Genomic DNA, 27401 nt, shown 5'->3' with positions numbered 1-27401 from the left:
CTCCCCCCATCTCCCCACCTGTGTTGGTTTAGCTGCTGTCTGTGCAGTTTTCCAGTCAAACAATGAGCATCAAGTGATTTCAGCACAGTCTCCAATTGGAAAAAATGAAAGATCCGCAACCTGCAGAGAATTCTGCTTTGCAGAAGGATGGATTTGATCCTAAGACAAAAGGTAAGGATGCAAACATATCTATCCATCTATCTGTGTACATTCATACCCATACATTATTGAACCCATTGCATGCATATACATGCAACCTACAGTTTACAAAAGGACACAATTCTTTAAAAGCAGAACAATATTCTCCCAAATGCAATTGTATTATAAATCAAGCAAAATGTAGCTCCTTATTCTGTCATATGTATCTATGTATCTATGTATCTATCTATGTATCTATGTATCTATCTATCTATCTATGTATCTATCTATCTATCTATCCCTCTATGTATCTATGTATCTATCTATCTATCTATGTATCTATCTATCTATCTATCTATCTATCTATCTATCTATCTATCTATCTATCTATCTATCTATCTATCATTCATCCTTAGGACTACCATTTACTTAATCTTTTTATCAATATTATTTATCAACCTTGTACGCTAACCCTTCATCTCTGTTCATTTCATGGTTTGAATATATGATTGTTCACAATACCACTGTTCCTTTGCATACTATGTGCATAATAATTAAGCCAGGCTTTTTTCTGACATACAATAGATCTCACACTGTCTTCTATTCACACACAGACAGATGGCACCAATTACACAAGCTGTGTAATGCCTTTAAAGAATATCACCAGTTGCTTACATTGAGTGCAGTCATAGTTAGCTAGCAGTAAATTAGTAGTGATGTAACCTGCCTTGGTTCACATTTTGTACTTTATATATAGCCTGCAAAATGCTGGCCAGCGCCATAACAGTTCTGTGAATCAGATTTGGGTCATTCTCTCCTTTATAGGATTTGTCTGTAAAGATCAAATTTAAAAATAATCTTATTCAAGTCTTTTTTAACTTATATAGGTACAGCTAATAAAAATAAATGTGTGGATATTTAATGCTTAGTTTGAATTCTGCATTCTCTAATTGGATGAATGTTAAGTTGTAGCATTAATAAGATAATGAAGGGTATGTTTGTGGTGTCCTACTGCATCAATAACACAATGAAGGTTAAGTTTGTGGTATCCTACAGAATCAATAATAAAATGAAGGTTATGTTGTGTTCTGCTTTTAGAAATGTAGAGAAGATTATATAGCGTGCAGCCCAGACTGTGCAGAATCACCAAAAACAAGGAACAGTAATGATGTAAAAAGAATGGTAATAATGAATAAGTCTGTCCAGCATAGTAAGTGTGCCAAGGGAGATGTGTGTTATTGGGAGGGGGGAGTACAGACGTATATGTTGACGTGTGAGAAAAAAATAGATATGCCATGGTGATGTCTGGTGGTGGGGGCGTCAGGGATTGAGGAAACTGGAATGAGATCTCTGATTATGGTGTGTGAACCTGCAGTGAGTCACACTACACCGGTGTGAAGAGTGGATTTAGCTCCCAGCATTGGTGATCATGGCTGCATCATGTGATATGTTAGGCAAGTAGCTGCAATATACAAATTAGCTTGGGATATAGAAACATTAGTACAGAGATGTGTAATCAGGATATGTAAATCAAAAATAGGGCTTTAAATTAACACTTATGATGTCTACAGAGAATGGAAGACAGTTGGCCAAGAATGTGCGAACATTTTCTCATGACTATGAATAATTATAGAGAAAACTAAAAATGCTTTTAAAATGCCTGGTTGTGATATGATGCACAGATGTTAGCAAATATTAACAAGCAATTTAGAAGTGCTTCACTATATATATATAAAACAAAATAATCTGGTGCTTAGCAAGTCTTAGGTAAATGCATCCTCAAATGACATTGTGCATTGTGAATATTTTTTATATAACAAAGCTAAGGCAAAGTGCACTCATAGCAAATGCTGAAGAATTATGTGGAGCATTCGGGTGTGTGTTAAAACAATGCCAAAGAGGACACCCAGCAATGTGTCTTAGAGAAGAGGAAGAAACACATCAGCAATGATCTTAGAGATGCAATTGTTGCTGTTCATAAATCTACTAAGGGTTATAAGGCCATTTCCATACACTATGAAGTCCATAATTCTACAGTAAGAAAAAAGATTCAAAACAGTTTAGTTCCAATATTTCCAGAAGTGGATGGCCTAGCAAATTCACCACAAGGTCAGACCATAAAATGTTCTGGGGAAACTGCAAAAAAAAAACAAAAAAACAAGAGCTACAACTCAGATATTACTGATCTCAGTCAACATGTTAAAAGTAAGTTTGTGACAGGACAGTTAGAAAAAAACTGAAGAAGTAAAGCTTGTTTGGAAGAATTGCCAGGAGAAAGCCTCTTAATTTTAAAATGAACATGGCAACATGGCTTAGGTTTGTAAAGTTGCTTCCGAACAAACCACAAGACCTCTGGAACAATGATCTTAGGACAGTTGAAAGCAAAGTGGAGATGTTTGGCCATAATGCACAGCATAGCAGTACACACAGCTCATACCAACTGTCAAGCACAATGGTGGAGGGCTGATGTTTTGGATTTGTTTTGCAGCCCCAGGACCTGGGCGCCATGCAGCCCCATTGAGTCATTTATTGTAGATGCCATCTGTGGCACAGCTAAATCTTGACTGAAGTTCCAAAAGAATGGCTGAAAAAGTCCAAACCTCAATCTGATCGAAATGCTGTGACGGAACCATGAAAGAGCTGTGCATGAATAAATTTCCACAAACCTCAAAGAACTAATGTTGTAAAGAAGAGATGGCCAAAATCCCTCCACAACACTCTGAGAGACTGATATGGTCATACTGAAATGAAACAAAAATGATTTGCTGCAAGAGGTTGTTCTACAAGCTATTGAATCATGAGTTCTGCTTTTTTTCTTGATTTTGGCTTTAGCTTTTAGCGTGTTTGTTAAATAAATAATAATGGAACCTGATGTGTGTTACACCTGAGGTAAGTTTTAAATCATTTTTAAACCTGCTATAGACCAGATGATTTTTTTCTATACCTACAACCTTAGATCTGACACTTTGTTTTTATCATTACTGTGTGTATAGGAAAGTTTACTTTGAAAACCCTGTCATTATTATAACACTTTAGGCATTAGTTTTTATTTGTTTTCTGCATTGAAAACAAATGAAAAACTGATTTGGACTTTTTCGGTGGTTTTTCAGACACCTGATTGAGACCAGTCGGGCCTGTATATTATTCCCTGTGAAAAAAATGGCCTAGGATTCTTTTTTGGGGAGGAGGCTTATTCTACCAAGTGTCTGAGCATTTGAAAATTTTGCTTATATGTATTATTGTAAGGTGTCTCTATGATTAGAACCCTTTAAGAAGCAGCTGGAGCAAACAAACCTATATCTGACAATTTGGAGACCTTCCGTTTTGGAAACTTTACCCAAGGAAGCCCATGAAAGATTGAGGAATTGGGAATTTACTGTTTGCATGATGGCCCACAAACTGCATGAGGTTTACTGAGGTTGTGTCAGTGCTGAAGGAAATGAATCAGAATTGGTCACTCAAGTGTCCAGTATCTGCTCACTCCCTCCAAAAAAAGTTGTCCAGCAGGGACAGTGGGCATTCTTAGACGTACGGGCCACAACACATTAGGGACTGACCTTATGTGTCTATGCCTACCTTAAAACTAAATCTAGGAACATACAAAGGGAAAGAATATTGCAGAGCCATATAAATGTCATGGCTTTATAGGCAGACATACTGTACATATACATTGGCAGGTTAAACAATTCCCATGTACGTATTTATTCTGTATATTTAGCTATTTATTTGGAGTTTAGCTCTGCTGTTTTCAGACACTGGCAGTAAGGGTTTGCATACTTTAAATATGAGATCAGTCAAATTTGAGTAGTCCACTATAACAGTGTGCCAAACCTGTGTTTTGCAATAAAGGGAGTTTAGAAAATATGGTTTACCAGGATTACCCCATACAGACTTTTTTTTCTCTTTTACTGAAATATTAATATAGTTATGTAAATAATATATGCAGTAATCGAATACTACTGTTTTGGCCTTGCATGTTCAACACTGGACTCCTCAAAAGCCATCCAGTGGGTATTCATTCACCTAACCACCCCTTCCACCAATGACCACCACCAACCTTCACCTTATCACAGAAATGTGGCAAGAACAAAATATGTATTTATTAAAGATCAAAGTCATTTTAAGATCATCTTTTATATGAAATGGCTATAAAAAAAAAAATCTATAAACAACTGTCTAATAACTCAGCTGCACTGCATTCTGCATTTACAGATCTTTTTCTCTAGAATTTACATCCACTTAATGCTTAACAAAGCCACCCATATTATGGGAAAAACCAAAATATATAAAATAAATGTCTGTAGGCCTAGAATTCCAGATGCAGCAGATGTAGTTGAGTATAATGTTTTTTCTATATTTCCAGCCGACTCTGCAGTATAGCTTTGCCAAGTGTCCTGCTAATTAGGTTGAAACTGCTGAGGCTCCATGATGCTGCAGTGCTGGAACACCCAGTATGTAACATCCCGAGTCTCTGCTGTCCCCATAGAAACAATTCTCATCCCATATGTTATATTTAGAAGAGGTCAATCGGATATAGCAGAATAAATAAATAGCTCACTCAGGAAAATTCTGTTTAGGGATGAGCTAACCTGACCAATCATATCAACTAGCTTCTAAAACTCTAATTAACAAAGATCAGAGTCTGGACGATCCATTGCCAGCTGCTGCAAAGTTATAATAATTGCAGCATAGCATGCTTCAACACCAGACTTTAATATAACAGTATGATTAACTGGGCAAAGGTTTATTCTTTTCAAATGACCTTTCTCTCAAATCATACATTTAACAAAGCAAAAGTATTCATAGTTTTGCAAAGACTGAACTAGTTTTTCTTTCTGCTTTTTTTTTAATAATATTTCTTTTCTTTTTTTATATGGTATGGGTCATATATTGATTGAACCATCTGTTTGTATATTTTGTTTCTGAAAGCTATAATCCCTGGATTCCTTCATGTAAACAGTCATTACACTAAACGGCTTAATTGGTATGTATATGGTTTTTTTTCTGCCCATACAAACCTGTGAGGCAAGGTGAAAATAAATAGAACTCCCCAATGTCTACCACTATTACAAAGCAAAGACATGCGTTGACGAGTGAGACACTCTGCAGCGCTAATAGGAGCTGATTGGTAGAAGATTCACCCAGGAATGTTCTTTGTGGTCAGTGGTAACTAGAAGTTTGCGCTCACCACACTTTCCTTATTAAAGGATCAAAATTTTCTATTCCTTCATCACCGAATCAGAGCTGACAAATGATCATCTGGAGTTTTAATAAGAATGATGTAAGACTCTAAACGTTTACTGTGTGGTCATTTAGTACCACTACTATATAGTGACTGATGTGGCAAAGTTATCCTACTCACAATATTTCAAAATCTGTGTGTAATTAAAGGAATGTAAAACCCAAATAAGTTTTTTCTTTTGTTATATATAGAGGAGAGGATTTTTTCCTGATCAGTGGACACAATCACACGCACAATCAGCAATAAAATCCTGATTAAAAAAACTATTCAAACAAAAAGAAACAATAGGCTGAAGTTGTGCTTTCAATATAGATTGCAGTGTATTATGGTTTGGAATGCAGACCACACCATAAAATGATTGACTTCTGGAGTAGAATATCCTAAAGCTGCGTACACACGGCAAATTTTTCTCGCCCGATAATCGGTATCGGCCAATTATCGGGCGAAAAACTGCCGTGTGTACAGTCGGTCGTCGTCCATCGTCCGACGACCGTCCTGGCGGATCCATGGACGATGGACGACGACCGATCCTAATGAAAGGGAAGGGGAGAGCGCGCAGCAGGGTGCCGCTCCGTCGCTCTCCCCCTCCCCTCTCCATAGAGCATGAACGGTGCTGTATGTACAGCATCGTTCATGCATCGTGCAGTCTTTTCTCGTTGGAAAGGATCGTGAAAGATCCTTTCCAACGAGAAAAATTGCAGGTGTGTACGCAGCTTAAATGTGCAGTATTGCTTATCCAGCAAAGCCTTGTTCCCACTTAGAAAAGAATGTTATACCACACACAATGCACAGCCATGTATGCAGTTCTGACCCTGTTCATTCCACCGAATGGTCCATGCACAGAAACACACAGAAAAGCAAGGAGCACATGAAAAGAATGCACTGCAACACAAGGCATAAAAGTGGCAACATCAGACATTGCGTATCATATTATGTGAAGTGTACTGCTCTCCACATAGTGGAAATAAATGCTAAACCTTCAAAAAGCCAATATGGGAAAAATTGTTATGTATGACTTGTCTTAGTAACATGTTAGACTAAATATTAGGATTTATATGACCAAACTATAGATTTATGGTTGTAATTTGACAATATTTTTGAAGATATTTATGTTTTTCATTTTAGGTTTTAACCTTCATGATGCACTTCAAGTTCCAAAGCAACTCATCAGCAAAACATTGTGCAGCAATGCTCCCCCTGGTAAGTTTTTGATAGTGGATCACATCTAAAATTTACTAGACTTAGCTTAGTTGGACAAGGACTAATACATAACTTTTAACCTATTAAGTTATATACATTATTATTTGTTAAGAGAGACAATTAAATAATTAGTTAATTGCACCAATAATTGTAAGAGCATTTGCACTGACAATTTTCGATTATAACTCCTGCAAAATGCAATAAATACCTGTTAATCCTGCCAGTGAAGATTACCCAGTACAGTTTTGTGTGATTAGGGGGCAACAATGCTAAACTACTCTTAAATTCAGGGCAGAGTTGCCACTCATATGTTGAATGTGCGGACTGGACAAGTGCTATTCAAAAAGAATAAGGCAATCAGGCTGGGGATATCAGGCAGAAGAAAGAAAGTACTGCATGGAATTTAAGCCAAATATTTCAGCTAAAGATAGATTCTCTTTTATATTTTATTAGCCATTTGTTTTTAGATTATTTATGCCCTAATACAGGTGTATTGTTTGACATCTTTTTTCTTTATTGAAGTAAAACATTCAAATAAGTTTCTTTCCATGAAATACGAGGTGGTTTAGGCTTCTCAAGGTTAACTGTGGTAATACAGGTACTTCATGTATCTGGCAGAACTATTTTTCGTTAAAGTATTGAAGTTCCTCAGTACCAGGGGAGAACCAGTCTGGGCCCATGGCACCCCCAAAGCACTACCTTAACCAGGGTGGGCCACTACATTGGAAATGTAGCTAAGGTATTTAGGGACAGAGTTATTAGAGGGACAGATAATATGAGAGAAATGAGAGGGATATTTTTTCAATTGGTTGATGCACCAAGGCAATGCTCAACAGAGCAGTGAGACATATTGTGGAACAGATTTTTTATAAGGTTATAGCTTGAGTCATAAATCTCCCCTCTGAATGCTCTAAAGTCACACTGCAACTGAATTAAACTTGACCTTTACCAATTATTAATCGTTCTTCTGTTTAGAAACAAAATCTATCTCATTTTCAGTAATGAATCTGTCGTAGGCCAGCCATGATCAGCTGTCCAGAAATTCAGACACATGGGTCATAAATTCACTGTTTACTTGTTGCAGATATTTTGCTAAGTGAGAAGCAGCCTGATTTTCATCTCATCTGTGCTGCTAATTTGTTAATAAATTTCCTTTAAGTTTCACAACTGACAGCTATCGTTTGGGATGTCCCCACCTTCCACTGGGATTAGCGGAGGGGACACCCACAGCCGGCTGTGCCTCTCTCTACAGGTACCACCAAACAACTCTACCTAGTCAAGACATAAACTCCACATAACCTAGTCCATTCGGTAGCCATATTTTTTCGCCGGGTAAATAGCACACACACCCCTGACACATGATCTAAAGGAAAACATGATTCATCAGAACCGACTACCTTCTTGTATTGTTCTTTTGTCTATTTCTGACACTCACATGCCTATTTTAGAAACTTTGGAAGATGTCCTGTGTGTTCAGATGTAAAGCTAGCATTACATTTCTCAGCAATCTGTGTTATAGTAGCTCATTTGTAGCATGGGACCAGATACGCTGGCCTTCCATCCTCTTTGCATCATGGAGCTTTAGACACCCAAGAGCCATTTGCCAGTTCATCATTTGTCCTTTGTTTAGATCACTTTTAATAGATTCTGCATAGATCCTGTGGTTTTATTGAGTTAATTAAGATGATAACTGATATTTATCTGTCAGCGGTTTTAATGTTTTGGTTGATGAGTGTATATTCTACTTCAGTTGCAGATGGGTTTCCATGCTTTAAAAGTATGAGGGTACATGCTTTGTAGTTTTTTTTTTTTAAACAAACACCATTTCATGTGAATTTAATTATTTTTGTCTTTGATTAGACTTTCTACAGGATAAGGGTGTGAGGGGGGAGATAGATGGACATGGTAAATACATGGTATATGTGAAAGTGCCTTCTGCTGCTAACTTTAAATTAAATTGATGCAATAAAGTTCAGAGAAACTACAGATCTTAAAAATTAGTATCATTCTGCTTTAGAAACCATTTTCCTTTTACCTCAGTTAGGCTTATTGAAACAAACCAGAATGTTAGAACAATTCTTGTAATAATACCTGACTGTATGGCCCCATAGAAAACACCCACCCAATAGATGGGGAACTCACTTGATTAATAGGAATATATTACTAGATTTTAGTGGACATTGCTCCTGGTTGGAAACATTTCCTAAGGTTCACCTTCTCTCTCCGACCAGATATTTAGTGACAGTGAGTGTTTTTACATTTGTTTGCTACAAATATAGCAATATAGTCTTAGCAACATTCCTCATTTTCCTAGGACATCAGGGTACCCGTACCCAGGTTATGCTAGCATAAATATGCAACAGTAAACAAAAAAAAGTGCAAAAAGGTAAATATACAATTCTTATATTTTGTTTTTTGCTGGTGCAACATGGTGGGTAGACAAAGATTTGGCATGCTGCCATCAGATGCACCAGGAAGGAAACATTTTGGAGAGGTAAAGGCTACAAACGTGTATTTTTACCAGTATTCAGCTGGACAGGTCACCAGTCCTTAGAAAAACCTAGAATGGGCATTAATCTACCCTCACTTACACTATTAAAATGTAGTTTTGTTTACAAATGTTTTTTTTGCAAGAAATAGATGCAAATGTGCCTTTTAATACAAAAGGTTCAAAGACTTTTGCTAAAGCTAGGAGCAATCTGTGATATGCAATGAGCTTTGTTATACAAATTGCTGGCATTGTAAGATCATTGCAGTTTCACTTATTTCCAGGGTAATGAGAATTAAAACTGACCTTCTTTAAATTGCAGATCATGTACCTAGCCTTGTCCACCCGGTTTCTGTTAAAAAGCAAAATGGCAGTACTAACCTTTCTTGTAGAGGTCAGTCTGAGATATCACAGGTGCAACTTTCCTTGAGCAGCTACCATTTTTCCTTTTTACAAAGAAGCAACTAGTAGATTGCATGCAAGGTAGAACTGTTGTTACTCTTTACATTAGTACTCTATAGGGGGGGGTGCACTGGCAGGAGCCGCGGACTATGTCCTCTTTAAGTATCGCAGGCTCAGGCTCTGGACACAAACTGCCCACTCTCCCATCTCAGACCTGCTCTGTGAGGGAAGGGAAGGGATTTCCGCATGTTAAAAAGGTAGAAAATGCTGCTTTAGAGGTTTTGCCAGATAAGGATGACAGATTTTTAAAAAAATAAGTCAACAAGTATTTTATTAAGACAATGGGACTCATTTATCAAAGCTTTCTAAAACTGGAAAAGATAGACTTTCATGGGTGATCCAGTGTTACAGATAGGTGGAGAGGCATTGCTACACACACTAGACAATTGTAGTCTAAAACAAATGGTCAAGATTGTATACGGTAATGCAGATCCAGTGCAGCAGATCACTAAACAACAAAATGGGAATGGATTGTCATTTCCTATAAAGGAGGATGCATTGGAGTGCCTTCTGCTTGTCCTCCCACTTTTAAATTGAACAGTGTACAAAAATTTTTGTATAAACAGAATAATTTTGGATATTTTTGTAAAGCAATTTCTTACTTAGTTTCCTGTCTAATAAAAATATTTCTATTATTATTATTAATAATAATAATAAACAGGATTTATATACCCCTAACATATTATCCAGCGCTGTACATTACATTTTAAAAATATATGTAGATTCTGACCCCTGAGAAACAGAGGTGAGGCTGAGGACACCTGATCTAACCAGAACATCCCAGAGCTTAGTGTGCTTAATTTTTTAACAGGCAATAAAACAGAACTAAAGTCTGCATCCTGTTGGATTTCTTGCTATAATGTGCAAGCGTGAACAGCATGATGTCTACTGGTATGCTCCTCTGCAGCCACTGGATGACTAGTTACATCATCACTGGCACCCAACTCTATTCTCTGCAGGTTACAGTACATTGTGATATACCTACACACAAAAAAAAGCTTCAAAGAGAATTAATGTTTTTTTTTTAAAAAAGGCTTTGCATGTCTATGGGTCATATCACATCATGATATGATATCACAAATGTTATGTAACCAAAGGGTTTTCCCATTTCATTTTTTTTTCAAATATATATAATTTGCCTGAGAAACATAGAGACTGCATTTACTAACCCACACTTCTAAAAATGTTGGTTGCCTGGCCTGTACCTAGAACAAGCATGCTGATCAGAAGATCCGATTTTACTTTGATTGGTGCATGCTGATTTCTTGTAATACTCAGGTATTGAGGTCTGGGATAGCCAGGTAACTAGCATTTTTTAAGGAATGGGTGAGCAAAGTCCCTTATATTCTTCTCACAAAAGTCCATAATTTAAATCATAAAGCTGAATCCCATACAGATATAACAATAATATGTCTCCAGGCAAACATTTCCACACATACACCAGCCCATCTCCTTGCACTGCCATCATCACCTGCAGAATCCCAATTGAATCTGTAGAGAACCTACTGCTGGAGAGACAATTTAAAATGTCCACATTACACAGGCAGTGCCCGAAACACCCAAAGAAAGACTACTAACAAACACCAAAGACCAGCATTCTTTACACCAACGATTCCAGTTATACAACTATCTTGATAGGCAAGCTGAAAAACCACTTAGCAATGTTTTTGGCTTGCAGAAGGCTGTGCCTCTTACAAAACCTTCCACACAAATGCTAATAAGCAATTAGCATTTTGAAATGGTAGATTGCCAGACAGGTTAGAGTTACTTAACCACATGACTGAGCTCTTGAGCTTTTTACTAGCTTTTTTTTTTTTCTAAGCTGTGCATTATCCAAGGGATTTGTTACTCTGAAGCTGAAAAAATGATTTTGGACTTCCCATTCTACCTGAGAGTCTGAATTTGTGCACACTCATCATATTGACAGACAGCTCATATGGTGTGATTGTGGAAGGCAGAAGAAGCAGAGCCTTCAGACTGCTCACTTTGTGTCTCTTGTCTTGTACTAGAATCCATGGGTCTGAAGGACTGGCTGTGGGCCCTGTGTTGTGTGAGGCTGGGGTGCATTGATTATCCTAAGAATGAGAAGCAGCCTTTAGTCAAGTAAGTATTTGTTTCGATTTTGTAACCTTATTGTATTTCTTTTAACCTTGAGGCATCCAAGAAGCATGTGTGAAAATATTTTACCTGTAAGGAGAAGTGAAAAAACATGATACTTTGTTGGACAGGTATAATAACTGAATACCTGTGGTATGTAAAGGGGCCAGGCCTTGCCTTCAGGACATTTATTATTTTTTAGAAACATATGAACTGAAAATCAAAGGCTAATGGAGTGTATGAACACCAGCATACACTATACAGCTGTATATACTATACAAGAAATAAAATTAAATTCCAGAAATAGAAGAATTAGTCTTACTAGTATGATTCGCTGAACAGTAAAACCAGTGCACATTGTTGTCTACCTAGGCATTGCACATCATGATATTTGGTAGGTTGTTTCCTGTTAAACTGCACTTTATTTTGTCAATTATAAATATCAAAAGCTGTTTAGATGGAAGGCACAAGAGTATGATTATTGGAGTAAATGTAGCTAAAGGAGATCACTTGTGCAGATCAGCCTTTATTTATCTTTTAAGTTTACGCTTCTTACCCCTTTACATTTGGCAAACATCTTGCTTTTAGGCATTTCGGACCTTAATGCACTACTGTGTACTTTTGTAATGCGTTAATACTAAAACTTTTTGTGTCAAACTAATGCAGAAATACGCATGTTGCTAAATACTTCCATTTGTTTCCATAATAACAAATGTTTAGACTAAAATGTTGACAAATAGCTGCTGTAAATGTATTTGAAATCATTGCAAACAAAAGCTAAGAATATTAACTGTCCCACTAAGTGTTGTGCTGTTCTTGTGCATTTTTGCATATGCACCTACATTTTTGGATGTATACATTTTAATGACCAGTCATTAAAGCTTAGACTCCCAGACCAAAGTAGGCAACATCATTATGGATCAGCTAAATTGACTTTAACTCTTAAGACTAATTTTGTCATTTTGACAGCAGGTTTGAGAACAAGAAACATTCAGTTTCACATTCCTTTTTCTTCTGAATGGTAATTATTGTTCCCCCAGCATGGGGTACTAGGCAGAAAGAAGCATTATTTGCTCACAAGGGCTTTAATATTTAAACAAAAGTTTTCCTGTTCGCTACCAAAAGTAAACAAACATATATTTTAACTTTCATTAGAATGCTAATCTTATAAGAAATTGTGGATCTATAAGTAAATGAAGATTTGCCATGTTTTATAGGGGGCTATAACATGGATAACATCTATAAATGTTAGGTCTAAATTTTGCAATGCAATTCTCGGTATGTGAGTGTCTTGTGTTCTGTTTAATGGTATCTACAGTTTGAGATCATCTGAGTCACTGCTGACTTCTACTGCTAGTCTTGGAAACATAGTGCTAGTCATACTGCTAGTCTAAAACATTGGAATATGATTTAGTAATGTCACTAATATGAAAGATGTGATAACTCCATAGTTAGTAGATAGCATAGAACCACACTAATGTGCCATTCACTGACACCATTGTTAGGGACTCCGAGACGTCAGGAACATCTGCCTCTACCAGGATGGTGCCTCCACACTATCTTGCCTGCCAATTTGAGGCACAGCTTCCAGACTTCAGTTCCTGTAATAGCTTGCATTGACATTCCCAAGTATTCATTGCCCCGTGCAATAAGTATAATCTAAATTGTCCATGTGGTTTTCAGATATTAGGCTTTAAGTACCTTCGACCACATGTATTTGTAGGTTTAGTGTTTACACCTTGGATCATAAAAACCTATTTACTATACATTTGTTAGAAAGTCAATATTCTAAATTTTAACTTTACCAACAGCCTATCTGAAAGAGAGATGAAATGCTGTGACTCTGAAATATTGTCACTGAAGATTTTTATTGCACAAATACTTTATTGCTAGCGCCATTTATTTAATTTTAAGCAATCTTGACATTCCTGAATGCTAATGCCTAGGGTAAGGGCACCTCCACTTGAGACACTGCACAGAGATGAAGTTGTACTGCTTCTACACAACTGATTGTACGTACTACACTGGTTTGAGCTGCCTGTCTTTTTCTTCAGTGATGTGACATGGATCTTCTAGACTGGTTAGGTATCCCCCACAGTACATAGCTTTAGTATGCCTTTGCTTTGTTTCTATATAAAGGGAACTTCTCCTATTTGCTTCCTTTTGGTTTTATTTAACAAAATACTTGTATAGTATGTATATATATCGGTTCAGTATGTGCAAAAAATGTGTTGATCTATCATGACTTTATTAAGCTCATTAATTGTTAAACACTTTGACTCTGCTGCACAGTAATTGGCCAGTGCTCTTTGTGAACTACAGAAAATCCACCCGTCTCCATCATGTTATGGAGAAGAGGGGAGGTGTTCTATGTCCTTGCAGTTCCTGTCCTAGAGCATGCATGGCTTGTCTTCTTAACCCAGAGTGTTACTGGCAGGGTCGTTGTGTGAAAATCCCTAACAAAGCAAATGAATTGATAAATCGCATCTAAGGGCTGGAAGGCTGTAATATATCACATTTTCCTTGGGTTTTTTAGATACACTTTTGCTTAGGAATATGGTGTTAATAGCTGCTAATTTTAATAATTTAAGGGTTCTTTCAGGGTAAATAAGTATAATGGCTCAGGTGACTGTATTCTTATTTTACATACTAGAGTAAATGAGATATAGGAAACTCAATAAATGAAATAAACAGCTTTTCAATAGGCCGTGTATAGATGATAGTAAAACAGAAATGCTTATCACAGAATACAGTGCTGTTCGTAATATGGCCTTGTCCTCCTCCCAATGCATTCTCCCATACAAGTCTATGAGGACAGCTGTATTTGTATTTTACTGTTTGATGGAGCCTGAAATGTGACAATGTAATGCTATGTAATCAAGGCCATGCAAAGTGGTTCTTTCTAATATACAAACATTCACTTTAGTTACAATGTGCATTCCCTTTTTGTACTGCTTTCCATGTGTTTGTGAAGCATCTGAAGCAAAGTGATTGAATTTTGTTTTGAATCATGTGGAGCAATGTTGCCTTGTGTTTATTATTTTTTTTTTTACCATTCTTCAATCTTTTCTGAACACAGCATATCCAATTCTTCTGCTTTTAGACTTTATTAGGGCTGAAGTTGAATGTGCTTATATCCTACCAAATGTGCTAATGATAGTTTTATATAGAACTCTTTCTTTTTCATGAAATCTATTGTAGACCCAATTTAATCGCTAGGTGTCTGTTATTTTTTATGCAATTAAGGCAGATCATGTCTGCTGGGAGAACCGGGTGCTGTATATAGCTTTCTGAAAATCACGTCTGGCTGAATATACAAATATAGTTACATAGTAAGTCAGGTTGAAAAGACATAAATACATCAAGTTTAACCACTAGGGAAGTAAACATATCCCAAATATCGCTACAGACATAGTTAATCCAGAGGAAGGAAAAAAAAACCCATGAGACAATCGGATGTTCCCTGGATCAAGTCTGTTGTCTTCACTTTAAAGCTTGAACCCCACTAGCGGTAATCTCGAGTGTGGCTCAGGGTGAATTATCCATACCAAAAGAAGTAACTCCAAGCCACATTCAGAATGGATTGCCAGGGAGTTTAAACACCTAGTAAGCGGTGCCCACGGCGTCCTGCCGCGATTCCCGGAATCTTCTTCCCCTGGTAATGCTGGACGGGCATCTGTGTAAGCTTGCGATGCCTGGCCGGCATCTCTGTCCCCCGCGTGTGAACATTGGGGACGCGAGGTCAAGGGAAGCGGATGCCGATCTGTGTGTGTGTGTGGCTGGGAGTGGGACTGTGCAGCTGGGGTCGGGAAATTTGTGCCATTTTGACATTTACAAATACTTTATATTCTTACCGCCAGGGAGGTTAATACCCAATTACATTCTGTTCTTCTAGAAAAGCATCCAGCTTTTTCTTAAAGCAATCTATAGTAGTTGCTAAAACTACTTCCTGAGGGAGCCGATTTCACATTTTCACAGACCTTACAGTTTAAAATCCCTTCCTTATCTGAAGATTAAACTTCTATTCCTCCAGACGCAAAGAATGCCCTCTTGTTCTTTGTAACGATCTTGAGGTCACCTTGTGGTTAATCTTTTGACTTCTCATGCCTTATTGTGCATATTGTCTCTGTGTAGATGTAGCTGTGCTGTGAGGCTTGGCTTTGCTTCTTCATGTCAAAACTTTTCAGTAAGGAGAACAGTGATCAGCTCTGGAGATTATCAGAGGCAGCAGTGCCTTAGATGTCACTCTGCAGATATACAGTTATAAGGCTGTAGGCACAAAAGTGTCTAGATAACCTTGCATACCAGGATGAGCACAGTATTGTAGGAGGATTCCCAGCCAAAGGTACACCTAACACTTAAAGATGTTCCCTAAAACATAGCAAAACTTTGTGTTCCGTTTCATTTTAACATACATGACCATTTTATTCAGAAGTAAAATTGAAGCATTCAAGAAAAAAAGGTCTAAATGTTTTAAGAAAGCCAAGTGCAAAGTTCATTTTAGCTATATAGCTATATATATATAGCAGTATAGTGCCCTACTAATAGTTTGCACAGCAAAATTGGGGCATATTAATCAGTGCATTGTGCAGGACATCTACAGTTGTTAATTGGCACCGCTAATGACAAATGTGGAATATTCCCCGCATTGTGCATCAGCAAGGCCATGTAGTCTTCATCACGTGGTAGCACCTAAACAAGTACCTTGGTGAAAGGATGATCAGGTGTTATTCCAATGTTGCAGATTCAAAAAGCTGAAACCCACTTTTAAAAAGACTACATTGGGTTTTTATAATTGGGTAAAATCTAATTTTACTTGTTTTTATGCTTTGCCAAGCAACATTTCTAATGTGCTGCGTCTTATTTTATCCATTTTTCCCTGTGAAAGAGCTGCAAATGAAAGCTTATTAGATTACATCTCACCTGCTGCCCATATTTTTTCAAAGTTTTGTATACTTGAATTGCTTTGGAGTCTAACACCAGTGTGCATTTAACCTTTAAGATTTATTAACGATGCTTTTGTATGCAATCCCACCGACCTACATAAAGGAATAAACGCAGCTGGAACACAACTGACTCAGAAGAAGGTCAAATGCAGCTGCTTTCAGGAAAGAAAGACTTGTGTTTGATGTGGAAGTGCTTTGCATTTGTAATCCTTCCAACAGTCTGTGCAAAAGTGATCATCTTTAGGAACGAAGTATGTATACAATGATTGCGACCCTAATTAAGTAAAACACAAACAAAATGCAAAAAAATATTAAAGTACAATCAACATCTTTCTCCTCACATTAGGAACTAATAAAGGACAACACACACCCAATCACATGAGTAATCAAAAAAATAAAAAAATGTGTTTTGACTACATAAACATGCCCTTTTCCCTTCTGTTTTTATGGTGCTGGTGGTATTCACTATTTCTAGCTAAACACTAGAGGGCAGCAGAGCAGCTGCAATGTCACCAATCTTCCTGCCTAGAAGAATACCGCATGTCCCATAATCATTTATTGCAAAGTTTATCAAGAATATGGGTATTTATTCTTGTGATCCCAACTCTCTACATTAAAATGGGGTGTCTACAAATTAGAATGTTCTGCATGAAGCATGCATTGTAGCCATGTTACTCATTAAAGACGTTTTGGTGCAAAGGATATATTTTATTAATAGGGACTAACTGAAACAGGTGAAAGTCATGTATCAATAAAACAAAAATGAGGAAAAATTTCAGGGGGAATTTTTCTGCCCCCATAAAGTTGTGGCAGTATATATACTCCTATAAAACTGGAACAGCATGAGATAGCACAACAACATCCATTTAATGTCAAGCTATTAGTCTGTGTGATTATGGTACCATAGTAAATTAAGGTGCAGAGAAGTCCCAGGAAGGTAGATTTGGTGCATCATACATGATCACATTTCAAGGTCAAACATTATCAGCAAGCTGTCCTTCACGTTTTTATTCCTGGTTCACTGGTCCCATGGTACTGGCTATAGCAGCAACCTCTCTGTTGGTGCAAGAAGTCACCTTCAGCCTGCAAGTCTGTGTTTTTATGGGCGAGACCAAATGCATGAAAGCAGTAGTCAGGAAAGTCACAACTGACCTCTTGCATGTTGTGCTGGGATGATGCTGAGGTCCTGTCCATTATCCAGTTTATCAGGCAACCCTAAGGTGGTTTTGAGACCAGCTCTATGGCTGTGTACACCTGTAAGATTCTCCCCTGATACGAATGGTCGGTTACATCTCAAGCAAAAATCTAACATGCTTACAGCAGTCACTTGACGACATTCAGGCTGGATCCATGAATGACATGGGTGAAGGCTGTATGCATGTCAGATTCTCCCCAACAAAGAATGACCACTGTACAAATCAGTGGAGGAGAGCAGTGCTCATTTTTTCATCTGACAATCTTTTGTCGCTGAACACGATCATGAAAGATTATTTCCAGCATGTGAACGCAGCACAAGTAAGGCAAGTTTTTCTCTGGAAGTATTATCTCCTTGACAGAATGAGGTATAAACCCTTTCTGTGGGGAGGAAGACCTGAGGGAGTAGGGTTCCTCCTCCTCACTGCAAGGGGAAAAAATTTAGTCAGAAAACAAATATTCACCTAAATTTATTTTCCAGTCCCAATGCCAATGTTGCTTCCTGGCCCAGGAGATGGCCCAAATAGTGTTGCAGATGCAGCTGTGGTGGCTGGGCCATACCAGTTTGAGAGGGGGTATCAATAAGGTGCGAATGAGGGGTTAAGGATCATTCCAAAGATCAGCTTTCATTTTGTATATGTACAGCTTTCATATATATATAATATTTTAATTTGTTGTAAAGCTATAATTTGCCCTAGCATTCATTATTTTAACCATGTAATTTTTGGGCTCCTCCTATTAAAATAGTAACTTTGCTTTAGAATTGCTCAAACCTGCCTTGTTTATGTTAAAATTGTAAGGCAGCCTTTGTCTACACAGTACTTAAATGTGATATTTGTCCATTATCTCTCCCTTGGGTTCTCATAGAACGTATAATGTTCCAGCCAATAAATGTAATGACTTTATTGTGGTTGTTGTCACAGAATAAGAAATATCTGTGCTATTCACATTCCAATTATAATCCATACTTTCATGTCTATTCTCTTTCTCATCTAAAACAAATATTCTACATCCAATATACACAAAGTCATTGTGACCAGGCCTCATAATGGAAGTGCATATTGTTCACCTTCAGGCTAGGTCTCCACCAAATTGATGCCCTTTATTCATCTTTGCACAATGCCCGTTGTAGAAACATATTTCCCATAAATCTGTTCTCATGAGTTAGGGTAATATTAATATAAACATGCTCACATCATTGCTTTTACTACTAAATAGGTTTAACTTGTTGATGTTTTTTTCTTCCTCATTTAGCAACAACAACAATATCCAGACGTATTCCACAAGTATAATCCATGATGATGAGAGGAACCTGTGGAGCTCTCCCCATGACCTATCTCACACGGAGGCTGTGGATGATCGGATGCTGCACACTTGGATTCAGACTAGGCGCCAACTGGAGAAAGACTCTGAAGTAAGCAAAATGATGTGTTACATCACTGCTTGTGGATACCGCCGGTTTTTAGTTGTTTAATTACATTTGTTTGTGTGAAATAAATGATTTAGGTTTTTGGATTTGCCATGGCTTGAAGAAGGCAACGGTAGGGTATATAGTCAATCTGTGGTTTTCTTGTTCGGAGTTAAAATATATCCAGAATGAGTTCTAGGTAAAACTAACTTTAGAAAGTAAAGGAAACCACAAAGAAAAAGTTGGGACTGCAGTGTGACCTGCAAGGGTAAAACTAGAAAGTGAGCACTGCCACCTCCAGTCACTTCTCACAAAGCAACCATGTGCCATGAGATTTTTTAGGTGGGACGTAGAGGCAGGTTCTCTTTTTAATGCCTTTTAGTACCAGATGTAAGTTTCCCATTAACCTTTGTACCCAAAGGTCTAGGATCCTCCTGGTTTATTTGTGATTGGTTTCTGCACCTAGTTTAGTTATGTTCATCCCATATAAGGTTTTGCTTTGCTAAAAAAAACTTCAAGCCAACAATAAATACAAGTAGATGAAAACCCTACCAGAATGCTCTTTTCATATTGCTTATTTTCAATAATTTTTGTTGCATCACAATACTGAAGATCACTTGAAGCCGCTTGTGATGGTGACACAGCATTTCCTGATGTTAACCATAGTGTACCAGGTCTGTGGAATGTGTGTTTGAAGCAGTCACTTAATATTGCTCCTTTAAAGTTTTTTCAACAGTGTGACAACCCGCATCACTTTTTAATGAATTTTAATGATCCATAATTAAAAAAAAAAAGTTAAGTGCATGAGTAGTTTCTCAGTAGATGCATTCCTATCCTTTATGACCATCAGCCAAAACAGACACTCCTCGCCAAGTACATTAGTAACAAGTAAGCCCTGTTGCTGTGCACAGAGGGGAGCTGATAATTGTTAGGGAATGAAACACTCCCCACTGTGGAACTCCCTTCTAAGCAGCCAAAACATAAGGATAAGAAGAGAAGTTGCAAAGACTTTAGCGGAATTCAAGATGTTGCTGGACTGCGTAAAAGAATTAGCCTTGTTTAAACAATTCTGTGCTCATTTTAAATCACTTTTAGGAAATATATATTTTTACATTAGCACTAAAGTGAATACTTCTGTTAGTATACCTTTCTTTAAAAAATTTACTGTCATTACATAGGGTGGGGGTTAACGGAGCTATATATATTTATTAACTTGTTTAATGGCCAAAGAATCTGTACACTGTCTTGTGATTTACTAACAGTTACAATACTGTATAGCCAGGTGGGTGGCACATTATTTTATCATTATTCAGCAATGTACCTTTTGCATTCAGATAAAGCTCCAGGGAAATAGCTTGACCACCTCTGCCCATATAGCAGGGAGGGGGACTCAAGATAGCAGTAAAGCTGGAAGATATATTGTTAGAAAGAATGCCCAGACTTTTCAAAGTAACAGAGCTACACATTACAGGACTGGCTGCATTAAAAAAAAAAATGCAAATGTGTGCTGATAGCGTTTTGCCTGGTAATAACCACTTCACATTGTGCTAAACTGAAAGCTGCATTGTTTGTGGATGTGGTTTATTTCTGGCTAATATAGACATTTTCTATTAAGCCACAAAGTTCTTTGACTTCTTTGTTCTCACAGATTCTTTTATAACAATTGTAACACTTCAATGCTAATCCAGCTATGCCTTTATCCTAGGTCTGCAGCATGAGGGTTACTTACCATTCTGTTTAATGACATGCAAACTAGCTAGATCAGTAAGGAATTTATTTCTAATCCTGGCTCTGTGCTCATCACCTGAATAGCAGGAATATCAGGTTTACAGGTTTCTGACACTTTGTGATTCCTGTTACTTTATACAGCATTTTGCAAAATCATGTACAACAGCAATGAAAACTTTGTTGTCTGTTGAATGCAGAGACTCTACATGTAGCGTCTCCTGGTGGCAGCTCCAGAGGAGAGAGGAAAAGACCAATGTGACTGGTGGTTGGCAGAAACCTTTTCATACTAATACTTCAGACATTTTTTTTTTTCCAGGGACACGACTGAGACTTTGGTGGGTGTGTTTGTGAATACATTTACATTATTCCCTATTTAATGTACAGTGCTGTGTAATATGTTGGCACTATATAAAAACTGTTTATTAATAATAATAATTACAAGCACATGTAAAAAGCTTTCCCAGATTACCATAAAAACAGTCGGCCAGTTCACTATAGCTATGTCTGAATAAAAGATGAAAACCCCAAGTAGATGTTTTTGACTGGAGGGTATCTTTAAATTTGTGTTGCCAAGCAGCAAACATAGCTATCCTCAAATAAAGAAGGAATGTTAATGACAAATTCCAGGCAACATAATTACAGAAACATAGGGCCTTGTCCAAATGACCTTAGATTGTAGGTGAGAAACACAATAGATAAAGAAGAATATATTTGCTGGAGGTGATGGGAGTTGATTACGAAGTAAAGCCTGACTAGGAGAGAGACAATGGATGAGTAGTTTAAAGTGTTTAGTTTTTTGAAAGACTATTTGTTGGAGGTGGGGATGATCAAAAAAGTAAGGGTTATCCCAATGTTTGGGCTGTTTAAGAAATTGCCCAGTGGCATTTTAAATAATGAAGACGAAGGGAACAAATCAAGAAGGGAATTAGGATCTGGGTGTCATCTGTACATATAGAATTGGGGGTCGTAAAAAGGGACAATTGTACTCGGACAGGTAGTGTAGACAGAGTATTAGGGCAAGGACTGAACTTTAATGTGTTGTGACAGAATATGGAGAAAATCGGGTTGTGAGACCAGAGTAATACATATAAGGAAAACCCTAAAGGGATAGCTATAGAGTAAAAGCTGATCAACACATTGTTAGGTGCAGAGGACAAAAATAAAGATGAGCATCAGGTAAAATCCACTTTCTTGGCTTTCTATTATTGGCAAGACATGCAAGCAGTTTGAGTCTTGACTGCAAAGTGCTTAACCGCGTAGGGGCGGCCAGTTTTTACCCAGGTCCCTTCTAGTCGCGTGGAACAACAGACCCACGAAGGCTCACAGATCTCAATTTTTAAGGGTTTGTAACTCAACACATACAGAAAAATGTCAGCATAACAGCAATTCACATTCAAAAGCATTGCATATAGTCAACAGCTGACCTTCAGCATCCTCACTTAACTCCTAAATGCAAAGTAACCTGTGGGAGATTATATTTTTCTTAGAGTAAGTTTCCCAATTTCGGTACCAACTGGATCCTGTTGCAGAAGTCTCTTCTGGATCTCTTTTTGCTTTGTCTTGTTCTACCAGTGGTTAAGTCTTCAAGCCTCAGGATTAGCCGGGTCCCCAGGGGTCACTAGGCCAATCTGCCCTTAGCTCTGTTCTCCACATTTTTAAATTGTAACAGAAATTAATCAGTGCTAAACACTGTCAAAGGGCCAAAAGTATTGCACCAGGGCAGTGGTTGGCTGCTACCTTGTATGGACAAGTGCTATTGGTACTGCTACTGGTACTGCTACTGGTATGTGTTTTGGGTTGTACCTTAAGCCTTTTTCCAGCCAGACTCTGTGTGGAAGACGTTAGTGATTTTTAATTTTAAAAATACCTAGACATGCCAAGCCAACACATTAAATGTCAGCCATAATGTGGAGCACTAATGCACTAGGTATGTAGTATATTATTAATATTAAAATGTATTACTTGTAAAGTTTGCACTTAAGATTATTATTATTAGGAAGATTGACATGGTGGATAAAAGATGTCCTTCTTTTGTTTCTTTTTTTCTCCTATTGCAAATGGAATTTTAACCAAAAAATGAGTAACCTTGTAACAGACAGACCCTTTTTTGCAGCAGAGATGTGCTATGTCTTTTTTGTGGTCTTCGCCTACCTGAAAGGAGAGCTTCACAAAAACAATTGCAGACTACTTGGCAATCAGGAGCTATTGAGACAAAGAATACTTTGGTCAAAAGTATGTAATGTACAACATAGCAGTTTAGGTCTGTAACATGCAGCACAGCTTAAGGAGAACAGTGGACAGGAGTTCATACAAAATTGCAGCGTAATGCCCTTTAACATAAACTTAACATGCCCTCTAATAATAATGGTCAATGGTGAAGCTTCTGAGAAAACCAGCACTAGCTCACTGTTTTAAAGAGTGTGAGACTTAGGTCTCTGTTCTAAAGATAATCAAACATAAATCTTTGCAGTCAAAGTATAAACACACCATCTTTACTTGTCATAAATCTTCTTTGTCAACATCCAGGAATGGCAGAAACTCAACTATGAAATATACACCCTGAGGCAAGCAAGACGAGAAGTGCGCGCACGGTGGAGGAAGATACTGGAAGACTTAGGTATGCTGTGTTGAAAATTGAAACTAATCATATCTTAATGTGCTTAACAAAGACTGTAACTGCATTTAAAATCAGTTTGTTAATGGATGGGGTAGTAGAAGCTATGGACAACTTTCCAAAACAAAATAGAAACCTTTTACTTCATCATTCTCCATTTTCCTGTGCTTTTGAGTCCGAGATCTCCCAAACATTTCTGTTGGTCTAGAAGAGAGGTCAGCAAGCTCGGGCCTTTAGGCCAGATACAGCCTAGCCAGTAGTCCGTTCCGGCCTAGCGCCCCCCCCTGGTTGATCGCCCTCATCCCGGCCGGCAGGGGTCAGCAACCCGCGGCACCAGAGCCGAATGTGGTTGCTGAGCCTACTTGTTGTGGCTTACTTCCTTATTTACAGCAGCCGGCGTTAACACTTTCACCACCGGGGTAAGGGGTAATTCCCTCTTCTCCATATGCATTGCGGAGGAGAGGAATTTCCCTTCAGGGGTGTTCCTGGTGGGGGGGGCGGAGCAATCAGCGCGCGGCTTTAGAGAGAATCTGTCCTAGTGTGCCTTCTGACCTGAAATGGCCTAGTAGCCAAAAAAGTTTGCTGACCCCTGATCTAGAGCTCCTGCCACAGGCAGAATATATGGGAAGTGTAGGCTATATTACACAAAATGTTATGTGCGGCCTTGTTTGGATTTACCTTTACTATTCTATTTATACTTAAATTAACTTAATATGATTTCTTTGTTTCAGGTTTTCAAAAAGAAGCAGAATCTCTTTTGTCTGTCACAAAGCAAAGCACCATCAGTAGCCCGAAGAACATGAAAAAGGCCATGGAAATGCTTTTACGACTAGCAGATGAGACCACCATCTTCCCGGCTGGGTGGGACTTGCCAGAGAGATACCTATATATTATGGTATGTGACTTTTTTTTTTTTTTAATGACTACTGAGCTTTAAGCATAGGGGACTGACTGACTCACTCAATCTATATATATACTGCCTACTGCCTATGGGCAGCACGGTGGCTCAGGGGTTAGCACTCCGGCCTTTGCAGCGCTAGGTCCCAGGTTTGATCCCCAGCCAGGACACTATCTGCATGGAGTTTGCAGGTTCTCCCCGTGTCTCCGTGGGTTTCCTCCGGGTACTCCAGTTTCCTCCCACATCCCAAAACATGCAGTTAGGTTAATTGGCTTCTCCCTAACAATTGACCTCAGACTACATTAATCACATATGACTATGGTAGGGACATTAGATTATTATAATAATAATATGCCATTTCTATATGTCATAGAAAATGGTAAATGTTCCTTCCATAACAACTGATACTGCTGCTTATGGATCTCACAGTGTCAAGTCACATGACCATGTAACTGTTCACCAGAGTTTTAATGCTTTTTTTTTTATCTTTTCAAAAAAAAAAATCATTGCAAAAAAAAAAAACTGTTGTTAATGCCAAAGATCCATCAAGCTTCCCAATTCCTAATATCAGCCCTGTCCAGTTTACCTCTGTGAACTTAGGAAGACCTTCTTCCTACTTTTTTGGCAATGGTAAGATGGGAATGTGTTCTGTAGTCATAACACAATCCTGCCCTAGAGTGGCATTGTCACCCTGAGATCACAAGGTGCAAAAACACCCGGAAAAAAATGAATGTATCTGACTTATTTACGGATGGGTAAACTGTAATGTATTACATTTGAGTTTTTTGTTTAGGGACACTTTTAAAATATTGTTTATTTCTAATAAGAACCAAGCAGATTTCAATGGATTTTAAATGGAAACTATTTATGTATGAACTTGAATGTCTACCTAGTGGAATTTGGTAAACATTAACAAAATATTCTCGGGTGATGGTTCTCTTTGAAGTCCTTTTATGCCGGCAAAATGTTAATGAATACAAAAAGTAAAACTGATACTTTACTGTACACATATGAACAAGAATATTAAGTCATATTTGATGATATAATGTCATTATAAATCCAGTCAGAATAGTAGAATTTTACTTTTAATCCTTTTAAGTAACACGCTGTTTGTGTTTTTTTAGGATCGGTTAATATGTCTTGATGCAGTGGAAGACTTCCTTAGCATCGCTTACAAGAAGTATCCCAAAACGCACATGGAAACTGGTTTATTAAAAAACAAGTGAAGGTCTTTGTACAGTGCTTCCTAGCTCAGATCAGAACAAGAGAGACCTCTGTATCACCAGGCGTTGTATTCTTTGTTTAAGCTATGAATGATGATACATCTCAATGTTACCTTCTTGGTCTGGTTCTCCGAATGAATGTCTCTCAGTACCAAACTATGTGGAGTGAATGGCCTAAAATCAAAAGAACCTCAACAGTGAATCTCATATTTGTCTCCAAGATGAGTTTTCAATACCTCCGCTGAAAGTGTTTTATTTCTTCCTGTTCATGAACTGTTTGACAGACTTTTCTACAACGTATCAAAGCTTCCAAGTCTTCAGAACCATGCATTTTCTGGAAGTATGTAGACGTGAGATCAGGAAGTGTTCATATTCATTTCCCATTTAATCTAATCTAAATTGTAAAATATTGAAAAAAACTGTACGCTTTATAGCCTCCCAAGAGGGCAGAGCCCTTGATTTCTATATTTTAAAGCTGGAGCCCGATGTCCTAGCTGTAAAACTTATGGTGCCAAAATGCAAAACTGTGCCAAAAAGGTTGCATTTTAATGCAATGGTTACAGTCGTGAAATAAAAAAAAATGTGGAACAGGTGAAATGAGTCCTGGAAAAATGTTGTTATATAATTGCAAGCTGTGAAGAAATGTAAGGCCACATTTGAAAAATTATAGGTCTTCATTAAGGCAATATGATTGGCAGTAATGATGTGCAAAGTGCTTTAACCAATACTGGAATTTCTAGGCTTCTTACAATCAGCTCATTGGTGATTTCTGAGCATTTACTATGATTTAGAGCACATTATTATCTCTTTGCGCTGTTATATTGAAAAAGCTTGAAAGTGTTTACCATATTTACCAGTTCTTCTTATGCCTCACTAGCATAGGTCATGCAATATAACAATGAAGGTTGTTTAGTAAACTTAATGTTGTTCCAGCATTCTTTGGCTACCACCAATGTGCTGTGCACTGGTGTTCTTTAATGAATAATGAAACAGTGAAAAAAATGTGAAGGTTTAGCTGCATTTTATTTGTATTGCACATTCCAGTAAGCCTGAAATGGACTATATATACTCCATAAAATACTTTCCCTGTGCCTCCTAATAAACGTAGGTGATAAAACTTTGATAGTGGAATGGCTGAATTAGTCCAGCTGTTTTTAATATTTATTTTATACAGTAAGTATAAATGAAGTATCAATGTATTTATTAGCTCTTTTTATGTTTTACTTCTAAAAGCCAAAGGTGCAATTGAAATTACTCTTTGGGCTTATTCAGTGAGACTGCGCAAAGGGCAGTAATAATGCACAAAACTCTTATTCTGAATACCTAACCCAATTTGTGTGCAGCCCACAACTCAGACCCAGCCAAGTCTTGAGAGGTGGATGTCTCATGTACTGTCTAAGTCTTCATGTTCTTTTTTTTGCAAGGGTAAAAGTCTCACGGTAAGAAGGAGCAGCCACTACAAGCAATGCACAGATCTATTCCTGATTCCTCCTATGTTACAAATATCTGATGTATTATTGTATTGCTTAAGTGAGAGACTGCATAAAATGTATATAATGTATTTGTTATGCTGCAATGTTATAAAGATCCATGAGATGGGTTGCACCCAAGATAAAACTATCTTTGCTTTCAGTTTATAGCCTGTCTATGATTGAACAATAATGATGTTACAGCAGTTCCTCTGTTCGTGTTTATTTCTTTCTCTTTATAAGCTTAACTGTGCCAAGGTGCAAAATCCCAAATAAAAATAATGTTTAAAAGAA

At 37.7% G+C, this 27401-nt stretch overlaps 1 protein-coding gene and 1 long non-coding RNA gene across 4 annotated transcripts in view; one reads left to right on the top strand and one right to left on the bottom strand.

The window, feature by feature from the left end:
• LOC140335697 (uncharacterized) overlaps nucleotides 1-27401 on the bottom strand; it is a 71711-nt gene that overhangs the window by 567 nt on the left and 43743 nt on the right. The window contains exon 2 of the long non-coding RNA XR_011921746.1: nucleotides 23055-23105. This is a non-coding gene — a long non-coding RNA (uncharacterized lncRNA). The remainder of the gene's footprint in view (nucleotides 1-23054; nucleotides 23106-27401) is intronic.
• On the top strand, nucleotides 1-27401 carry MREG (melanoregulin). 3 transcript variants are annotated; one of them, XM_072418540.1, is made up of 8 exons: nucleotides 35-171; nucleotides 2627-3027; nucleotides 6506-6580; nucleotides 11540-11633; nucleotides 19022-19181; nucleotides 23430-23520; nucleotides 24249-24412; nucleotides 25540-27401. In XM_072418540.1, exons 4-8 carry the CDS (start codon nucleotides 11545-11547, stop codon nucleotides 25639-25641), a joined length of 606 nt encoding a protein of 201 aa, XP_072274641.1. In that variant the 5' UTR covers nucleotides 35-171; nucleotides 2627-3027; nucleotides 6506-6580; nucleotides 11540-11544; the 3' UTR covers nucleotides 25642-27401. The 3 variants fall into 3 exon arrangements, with proteins under 3 accessions (XP_072274640.1, XP_072274641.1, XP_072274642.1); XM_072418539.1 differs by lacking the exon at nucleotides 2627-3027 and having other exon boundaries at nucleotides 1-171; XM_072418541.1 differs by lacking the exons at nucleotides 35-171; nucleotides 2627-3027 and adding an exon at nucleotides 1300-1320.

The sequence above is a fragment of the Pyxicephalus adspersus genome, chromosome 7, assembly GCF_032062135.1.
Source record: "Pyxicephalus adspersus chromosome 7, UCB_Pads_2.0, whole genome shotgun sequence".
Classification (NCBI taxonomy): domain Eukaryota; kingdom Metazoa; phylum Chordata; class Amphibia; order Anura; family Pyxicephalidae; genus Pyxicephalus; species Pyxicephalus adspersus.
Note: the sequence above shows the minus strand (reverse complement) of the source record. Positions and strands in the feature narration are given on the sequence as shown.

What these genes read in the sequence shown, in the direction of transcription:
- MREG (XM_072418539.1), top strand. Translation starts at nt 105, where the DNA reads ATGAAAGATCCGCAACCTGCAGAGAATTCTGCTTTGCAGAAGGATGGA. An exon ending in GTGCAGCAATGCTCCCCCTG is followed by an intron (nt 6,581 to 11,539) that starts GTAAGTTTTTGA and finishes GTCTTGTACTAG; the next exon opens with AATCCATGGGTCTGAAGGAC. An exon ending in GAGAAGCAGCCTTTAGTCAA is followed by an intron (nt 11,634 to 19,021) that starts GTAAGTATTTGT and finishes TTCCTCATTTAG; the next exon opens with CAACAACAACAATATCCAGA.